Raw genomic sequence first — 9,909 nt, 5'->3', positions numbered from 1 at the left:
TCCTGCTGCAGCAGAGGGACAGACTGGAACAGCAGGAGTCAGTTTATGTGACATCACCAACTTTACAGAGATCTGAACATACCATGCTGTAGTAAGTGCAGGGAAAATGCAGTATAGGTGCATCTCCCATAAGTAGTGTCTGTTAGAAATTTTCATAACTTTTGTTGGGCAACATCTTAAAATTTTGCCCAGACTTCCTCTAACATGTTAATACATAGAAAGTCTGTAAAGAGACAAATCAAGTCATGTCACAGTTCACTTTTTAATTTCATTATGAATGTAACCATATAAAAACCATAACTTATGAAAATCACAATGGGAATTTGATCTGTAAAACAAAAAACACCTTTCCAAGTCAGGGTCTGAAAAGGATGTACAAAACTGTACAAAATGGCAGATTAAGAGCCCCACATACTTTAGAGCAGGTTGGGGGGGTGTCTAGAGACAAATACTGCTTGCAGCCAGGAGTAACCAATTTTAGTGTCCACATCAGGTTCCAATAGTATCTTTCATTCCGGCAGCATCCAGATTGTGAAATGGCTTTCACCATGTGTGATGGTTGGAAAGGAAAAGTCAAGATATGCTTAAGAGGTGGTACTGTAGAAGACAAGTGTGATGTAACATGTTGGGGCTACTGCACAAGAGGGGCAGACATTTGGTTCAAACTGTTTTAGGCGTTGCCAATGTTGGCAGGCGTCTCTGAAGGGGGTTCAGAGGCCTCCGTTAGAGTGATGCCTGCTGTCTTAGCAAAGCCTAGAAACAGTTTGAGAACAGTCAAAACCCATTCAGGGTTATTATTTACAAGTTATACCAGCTTCTAAAGCTAGATATTCTCTCAAGCCATGTGGCCATTTTGGAGGTAAAGACCAAGTCATCAGGGTGGGCAAGGCCCCAATTTACAGACTGGTCCAGGGGTTTTAAAATATTTCTTCCCCACCGAGAACAGCAAGGAGTTAAAAAGGTGTATGCTATATGTAAATAAAACCACACAGCTAAATGTATATTTGATGTATTGTTTCTCTTCTGTCTGGTCAAATGGTTTAGTCATCTTAGTTTCAGCGCATTCTGTAGTCCGTGGAACATGACAATTCGCAGAGCTGACCTTTGAAGTCAATGTCCATGGTAAAATCCAAGTCTCGCTGTAAGAAAAAAAAAATAAAAGTCAGGTCTTTAATTCTACAGTAGATGCAACCATTTTATGGCAGGTTTAACACCGGATGGAAGCGTGGCAGATCTGCACTACAACCCCCAGTCTTATATAGAAATAGTGGGATTTGTCAAGGTATGAAGAGACCTGCAGTGTCGATTTTAAGACGAACTCCATAACGGCATTTAATACAGTGGGTTGTCGCAGACTTTCCCTTCCTCTGGCTTCAAGCAGTTTATAGACTGAGCAAATCCAGATTCTGCCTAAAGCCAACAACTTGCAATGACTTGAGGGATATGTTCAGCAGTCTAAGGCTGCATGTACACAGATCTGATGGATTTTTGAAGCCAAAGCCAGGAACAAGGAGAAATCAGTCTTTCCTTTATGACCTGTTCTGATTTAGTCTGTTCATGGCTTTGGCTTCAAAACTGTTGGATAAATCTGTATGAGTAAATGCAGCCTTAGAGCCAAGACTGCATGGAAGTTATTTTTGTAGAACAGTATGTAAGATCTAGGAGACTTCAGGGTCATACCTGACATCTATGCATTGTGGCAGTTTAGGATTGGACAATGGACTGAGTTGCAAAGCTAGAGACTGGTTAGATTTGGAGTATACTGGATAAACTCACCACTGCTGAGCATGGCAGCCTCTGCTAGTGGTTCTAGCAGGCCAAGCTGTAATGCTATATAGTGAAGGGCAGCCTTCCACCTAGGTACATGTATACAGTACATGGAAGACAGGATCCTTCTAACAATGCTGTGTAGCAGCACATGAGACAACCCTGCAATCCCGGACACCAACATTGGTGGCGGCAGAGGGGGTCAGTACAACCCCTCTTACCACCGACAAGAGCTTGTAAAAGTATATTAGTTTGTGATATAACTATTTAAATGTTATCTCTCCGTATGTGAGAATAGACAGTTGGTGCAGATATTCCCGCCCCCAAACCATTTCAACCAAACTTACATTATTCTTGGCATTTGGCTTCATGCCTATTGTTCCAAATATCTCCTCCCCAGTTTTAACAGTCAGGTAGTCTTCCATGTAGAACACAGTCTGCTTCCAGTGAGTGTAGGGAGACTCTGGGCCTATAAATATAACACATTAGCCAGGCCATTGAAGCGGGTCTTATGTTGTGGAGAGAACTGTATTCATGACAAGAAAATCTTCAGCTTCAAATAGAATACACTTACTAGTAGAGAAGCCTGTCCTCTTATGACAACGTGTGAACTCAATGTTGAAATAAGCAACGAGGGCATGGATGTAGTCATTTCTCTTTACTTGGAGGCAGAATGGAGATGTGAAGCTGAGGTCGTCCACCTTTACTGTGTAGATATCCACTTCCTACAATCAGAGTTACTGTTAATACTGGACAGCTAGAGAGCACAGGATCAGTGTCACGTGCAGGACACTTTCAAGGACTTTTGCACTGTACATTAAGTCAGCCACATATACAATACACATACCTTGATGAGACATGAATTTGTAACCAACTGTTTGGGGTCAACAACATCAACCAGTGGTTCTTTAATGGCTACGTCTTTAATACAGGACATGTCAAATCCATAGACGTTTTCCCACCCTGAATAAGAAAAGCTTGTGTTAAGACTTTACATCACTTTGTAGATTTCTTTAAAGTAAGACTGCTCAGTGAAAGCATTTACATACCCCCATTTGATTATGAATCAGACAAAGGTGCTCATGGTAATCAGGATATTACACTGCTATGTCACCATTAGTGCAAGTTCACCCATAAGTCACAATAGGTGTGACAAGAGGTTTATCAGCCAGAACTACTTCCCAACTATACTAATAGTACCATCTACAGAATAAGACTGGGTTCACTGACCAACTGCAAGGTGTGTACCATTTTATAGAAGTTTCATCAAGCCTACATTCATGCAAATTAAACTACCTTAAGGGGTTATCCAGTGCTATAAAAACAGTCACTTTTCCCCCTCTGCAAACCACAGCTGAACTGGAGACAATTAAGCTCCATTTACTTCAATGGAACAGAGTTTGAAAACCCATCCAATGTGGAGACAAGGGGGAAAGTGGCCATGTTTTTGTAGCACTGGATAACCCTCTTAATGCAGATTAGTGGTAGAACAGTGCCAACCACATTAAATCTAGCTACAATACAGTTTGTTTTGCCACCTACACATGCCAGAACCCATGTACTATACAGTCCATGATTAGAGATGATCTTACAGGGCCCAATGACTCCCACTGCCTTCCCGTTCCATGGGGAAGGTGGAGACAGCCCGAGTACCGCCTGGAAAACAGGGATACAGCCTATTACCTAGACTGTATCCCTGTTTTCCAGGCGGTACTCGGGCTGTCTCCACCCTCCCCACAGAACAGAAGGCAGTGGGTCAAATGCCGATGTTCAGATTCGTATGAACCTGAACCTTGGCCCTGTATCCATGATTCCAGATCAATCAAGATATTGTGCAGCCTTGGGATACCTTTTCCCTGCCCAAAATAAAACCGGAGACTAAGATTTGTCACAGAAGGAATGGAGAGAACTTACAGTGGATTTTGTAGTCTTTGTACTGTCTGTCTTCAATTGCAGTTACATAAAGAGTTGCACGATCAGGGAATATAAGACCATCTGGTGTCTGGAAGGAGAAAAAGTAGTTTAGCACAGAGTGGATGCTGTGAAACCTTGGAAGTTTTCCTTAGAAGTAGGTACACCCACGTGAAACCTGCCTGGGGTCAGTACTTACCAGCCACTTGTCCCGTGCATAGATTACAGTGTTCAGCATGGACTCGTAGAATAGACAATACCCCATCCATTCACTGATTATTATATCAACTTTTTCAACCGGCAATTCAACTTCTTCCACTTTCCCCTTGATGATTGTTACAACTGTAGAAGTAATATCAGCAAGAGTTCAGCTTTGTGTCCCAAGGACATAGCAAGACGACCAACATACATGAAACATACCGTGATCCAGTTTATTTGCCTTCACAATCTTGATGGCATAGTCAGAGATACTTGAGCACTCGATCTGTAAGAAAGTGAGAAGTTAGTAGTAAAGAGGAGGATCACCAAGCATTAGATAACTAGATAGAGCTGTTTCTTCAATGGCAGTTTACATTGAATTTGCTGGCAGCACTGACTACAAGCAGTAAAGTGACAGGCTGCAGATGTAAAGTGCAGATGCCCTGCAGCAGTACCTGTAGAGATTGCAATCTTCCTTTAAAGCCCAATAGTAACAAGGCCCTAGTGCTGCAGGTCTTAAACTGGCAGGGAGCAACATTGCCCACTTAACAAAGATTGGGTGAAACCACAGGGACTGATTCAAAAGCCAGTGTGTGGTTTCCATTATGCCCATGTGAAAGTTGAATTGTTACATTCCAGATTAAAAAGAGGGGGGAAAAAAAAAGTTACTTAAAAAAAAAACACACCACCCATCTCTGGGTTGTGTGTAGTATTACAATTCAGCTCCATTCACTTCAGTGGAACCAAGTTGCCAAATCTGCACCCAAACTGAAGACAAGTGGTTTTGTTTCTGTAACGTAGACATGTCATGTTTTTCTAAGCCCCTTTAAGTGTTTGTAGAAGATTCATCTAATGTCAAGAGCTACCACAACACAGCATTAGAGGGTTGCCCATGTACATAGAACCAGCCTGTATGTCTGTTTAGCGGGAGGATGTTCTCAAGCCATGAGTTGGCTCCATTCAATGTATAGTAGTAACCACACATGGTTACTGCAGCTTTGCTACCCTTAAAGGGGATGAAGCAAGTAAAGGCATTAGTGATTGAAGGTCTACCCCAAGTCTACGCAATACACTAGCACAGAAAACACCTAGGCAGTTTTAAGCACAAATTCCAATACTTTAGGGCAGGAAACAGTTTTAGCAATTAAAGGGGTAGCGCGGCGCTAAATTATTCACGAAAGACATTACAAAGTTATACAACTTTGTAATGTATGTTATGTTAGTGAATGGCCCCCTTCCCTGTGTTTCCCCCCACCCACACTAGACCCGGAAGTGTAGTGCTCTATACTCACCTGATCTGTGTCGACCCCCGTCTGCCATCTTGAGACATCATTGTCACAAGATGGCGGACAGGGGTCGACACTGAACAGGCGAGTAAAGAGCACTACACTTCCGGGTCTAGGGTGGGTGGGGGCCATTCACTAACATTACATACATTACAAAGTTGTATAGCTTTGTAATGTGTGTTATTTAGTGAATTGCTTACTGCCACACTACCCCCTTTAAAGTTCTATAGGAACCAGGCTAAAAAAAAAAAAAGTTCAGTCTGCACACTACTGGAAAAGATCCTTACCCCAATAACTTTCTTGGCTCCAGCCTTAGCTGCAAACATGCAGAGGATCCCTGTCCCACTGCCCACATCCAGGACAACCTTATCCTTGAACAAATGTCTGTTGTGGAACATGGAGTTACGATAGGTCAATGTCCGAACTTCATCCTTTAACATCTCCTGCAAAAATCAAACCACAAAGATCCATTAGAGACCAGTAAGAAAATAAAAACAAAAAAAAAAAAAACACACATTTAGAAGGAGCCAATCTTACCTCATGGATACCAAAGTGTGCATACGAATCAAAATAGTAATCTTTAGAGGTCATTTCTTCTGCTGATGGCTTCACGCTGCTCTCTGGTTGTGTACAGGAAACCTAGTCAGAAAGATGGTGGAACATAAGCATTTGTCTCTACAGAGTGAATCCTCACATACTAGGACAGCTGCAGTGTATTGGCATCAGGCAGGTTTCAGATATGTAATATGGAGGTTTTTGTAGCTTTATTATAGGTTCTACCTGCTATTGACCCAAACTGACAGCAGTGGTGATCTATGAACCCAGGAGTTGCCTACAACTAGCCATTGGGTATGTTCGCTGTCCAGAAGGGCAATGACATCAAGATGGTGCAGAACCACAAGACTATATATATACACACACCACCTCCTATAACTAGCTTACAGGGTTCTGATCTTAACCCACTGGGCACATAGAGTTAGTCATTGCCATATAAGAAGGTCCCCTGGCTCTGGGAGTGCAGGGGTTAAGTTAATTGACCCCCTAATTTGCCAACTTTGATATATGGGATGCACTCAGAACTAAACTCCACAGCTTCCATAGCCCTGTTGGCCAAGGTTTAACCAGCCACATGCAAAGGATATTTACATCTTCTACTGCAGTCGACAAGTTCATTCCATTGGCCAACTTGGCTACAAAGTTCTAGGAGAAAGTGACAAGGAAAGACATTGTATTAACCTCAAATCCTGTGCTCACGGTCTGTAACGTCAATGGGTAAAAAAATGGTAGGAGTATTAGATGGGCAGGTAACAGCCTGATGTGTGATGCTTGCTTAGAGACCCCATTGTAGATGTAGCCTGCTCAGAGCCAAGTAGACTAGCAGATCACCCATCATGCACATTCAGCCTCATATATACACCAGGGAAAGTTGACCAGGGAAAGTTGACCAGAGTTATCAATTCTGGCAGGACTGGCCAACTAATGTCTATGGTACCCCCCTACCCCCCAGATACCAGTGAAGAAAAACTGTTACGCTTCAACTCCTGATGCTTTTGTTCATGATCAGCATCTGCCCAGCCCCCTTTCAGTATATGGACACTTAGCAAAGCAGGTAAGTATAGGGAAGAATGGGGAGACCCAACTACTGTCCAGATCACTAAGTCCTATTGGACAATATGATCTACAAAACATTTATGGTGGTGCCCCATCTTATCTTTGGACAGGTGAAAATATATGTCTTCTAGAGTGCTCCATATATACTTGGGGTCTCAGTGGGGGGGGGGGGGAAATAAATTAAAATAAACCACCAAAGGAAGTGTCTACACAGCCAATGACTGGCAAGCCTCAGAGACAGAAGGAAGGCCTCTGAAGGGAAAAATGCTGCCCCTCTTTAAAGGGGTACTCTCACCCCCAAACATTGTCTAATAGCCACAGGAGGGGTGATCACCAGGACACCCACAGAGCATAGGGCACACCTACCCCGAGGACACTCAGCAGCCTTACAGAGAATGAATGGAGCAGTGACTGTGCAGGCAGCATATACTCCATTCATGTGGGAGGGCAGCTGATACTGATCTACTTGTTACCCTGTGTCCTTTATAGGGATTTATAGAGCCCCTTTGCCATCCTAGGCCATGTGTGTGCTCACCCCCATATCACACCTATGGAGGATGCACAGGATGTGATACAGCATAGGAAACCCCTAGTGTGACTCACAGCCATGTGATCTATACACCAGGGAGACACATGGAACACCCCAACTATAACTGGGGGTAGCAAGTCACATGACCAACCCGACTACTGTAAGTAAGGGGGCTCTGTATCTCTCCCTGGCTGATCCCCACCTATAATCACTGACTTCCTGCACTGAGCTGGCTGACACCAGGGAGCACACACAGCACGAGGCCCGGCATGGCGGAGCCCTAGTTGTGGGCCCGGTTATTGTAGGGGCCCCATGCTGCCTGCTCCTCTCAGAGCCCGGGCCAGTGATGGAGGCGCACACGTGGGGCGCACACAAGGCCGCCCTTTGTTGCCGGCGAGTGGGCGGGGCCTCAGCCTGGTGACACAGCCGGGGCCAGCACATGATGGGGGGCTGCTAGGAACCCCCACATCCCCTACGTAATGACGTCAGCACCTACAGCCCCGCTACATGATACCAAGCGCGTATATTATGGCGGCAAGCCCCGAGCTACCCCCTATAGAAGCCTACAGAGGCCGCCGCCTCCGCTCCCGCCCTCACAATGAATGAGACCGGCCGCCATTCCGCGCCCGCTCGCAGACCGTTACCTCCATGCTGCAGGTGCTCGCCTCCGCCATGCTTGCCCTTGCCTCCTACACGTCACTGCTCAGAAGCCCAAAAGATGGAGACGCGGCTTCCTGGGAGACAACTGCGACATGCGGCGAGGCCCGTCCGTATATAAAGGCAGAGCAGGCTCCGCCCACGCTGCAATCCTCTGGCGCCCGTCTTGATTTACGCCTCTTCCGCCGGATTGGCTGAAGCTAGGAAATGTGGGCGTGTAAGTAGGAGAAGCCCCGCCCCTCGGCAGATGCCGCTCTGCTGTCTCTATGCGCGGGGTTGTAAATGGAGGCGCTGGGGGCGGACATGTTATAGCACCGGGGGCTGCATGAGAGCATCTACCGATCACCGGCGTGTATGATCAGTGGCTGCACCGTGTATAACGCCCGGATAGGGAGGAACCACCGGACATTAATCCTGCCAACCAATGGGATCCCCCGGGATTCTCCTCCATCACTGTATGGCGGCGCTACAGCCACAACTCACACCCATGGCGCTCGGTGCATGATGGGAGTTGTAGTAGCTACAGAGCAACACAGATTGGGGAGTACATGTCTGCGGCAACTAGTGATATTGTCTGCCCATACAGTGTATCTAATCTTATCCCCTGTGATACTATCTGCCCATACAGTGTATCTAATCTTATCCCCTGTGATACTATCTGCCCATACAGTGTATCTAATCTTATCCCCTGTGATACTATCTGCCCATACAGTGTATCTAATCTTATCCCCTGTGATACTATCTGCCCATACAGTGTATCTAATCTTATCAACTGTGATACTATCTGCCCATACAGTGTATCTAATCTTATCCCTTGTGATATTATTTGCCCATACAGTGTATCTAATCTTATCCCCTGTGATACTATCTGCCCATACAGTGTATCTAACCTTATCCCCTGTGATACTATCTGCCCATACAGTGTATCTAATCTTATCACCTGTGATACTACCTGCCCATACAGTGTATCTAATCTTATCCCCTGTGATACTATCTGCCCATACAGTGTATCTAATCTTATCAACTGTGATACTACCTGCCCATACAGTGTATCTAATCTTATCAACTGTGATACTATCTGCCCATACAGTGTATCTAATCTTATCCCCTGTGATACTACCTGCCCATACAGTGTATCTAATCTTATCCCCTGTGATACTATCTGCCCATACAGTGTATCTAATCTTATCCCCTGTGATACTACCTGCCCATACAGTGTATCTAACCTTATCCCCTGTGATACTATCTGCCCATACAGTGTATCTAACCTTATCCCCTGTGATACTATCTGCCCATACAGTGTATCTAATCTTATCACCTGTGATACTACCTGCCCATACAGTGTATCTAATCTTATCCCCTGTGATACTATCTGCCCATACAGTGTATCTAATCTTATCACCTGTGATACTATCTGCCCATACAGTGTATCTAATCTTATCCCCTGTGATACTATCTGCCCATACAGTGTATCTAACCTTATCCCCTGTGATACTACCTGCCCATACAGTGTATCTAATCTTATCCCCTGTGATACTATCTGCCCATACAGTGTATCTAATCTTATCCCCTGTGATACTACCTGCCCATACAGTGTATCTAATCTTATCCCCTGTGATACTATCTGCCCATACAGTTATCTAATCTTATCCCCTGTGATACTACCTGCCCATACAGTGTATCTAATCTTTTCCCCTGTGATACTATCTGCCCATACAGTGTATCTAATCTTATCCCCTGTGATACTATCTGCCCATACAGTGTATCTAATCTTATCCCCTGTGATACTATCTGCCCATACAGTGTATCTTATCTTATCCCCTGTGATACTATCTGCCCATACAGTGTATCTAATCTTATCCCCTGTGATACTATCTGCCCATACAGTGTATCTAATCTTATCCCCTGTGATACTATCTGCCCATACAGTGTATCTAACCTTATCCCCTG

At 44.7% G+C, this 9,909-nt stretch overlaps 1 protein-coding gene across 2 annotated transcripts; it reads right to left on the bottom strand.

Moving 5' to 3' along the window:
* Positions 1–248: 248 nt before the first annotated feature.
* On the bottom strand, positions 249–8,238 carry PRMT1 (protein arginine methyltransferase 1). Of its 2 annotated transcripts, XM_069947459.1 has the most exons (11): positions 7,947–8,238; positions 6,309–6,362; positions 5,700–5,801; positions 5,450–5,605; positions 4,099–4,162; positions 3,878–4,020; positions 3,682–3,769; positions 2,615–2,730; positions 2,342–2,492; positions 2,115–2,236; positions 249–1,139 (listed from the first exon to the last, which is right to left on the bottom strand). In XM_069947459.1, the coding sequence occupies exons 1-11, from the start codon at positions 7,974–7,976 to the stop codon at positions 1,056–1,058; spliced, it is 1,110 nt and encodes a 369-aa protein (XP_069803560.1). In that variant the 5' UTR covers positions 7,977–8,238; the 3' UTR covers positions 249–1,055. The 2 variants fall into 2 exon arrangements, with proteins under 2 accessions (XP_069803560.1, XP_069803561.1); XM_069947460.1 differs by lacking the exon at positions 6,309–6,362 and having other exon boundaries at positions 7,947–8,121.
* Between the last annotated feature and the right edge of the window lie 1,671 nt (positions 8,239–9,909).

This window comes from Dendropsophus ebraccatus, chromosome 12 (genome assembly GCF_027789765.1).
Source record: "Dendropsophus ebraccatus isolate aDenEbr1 chromosome 12, aDenEbr1.pat, whole genome shotgun sequence".
NCBI lineage: Eukaryota > Metazoa > Chordata > Amphibia > Anura > Hylidae > Dendropsophus > Dendropsophus ebraccatus.
The sequence above is the reverse complement of the archived record's forward strand: the minus strand, read 5'-3'. Positions and strand labels throughout refer to the sequence as shown.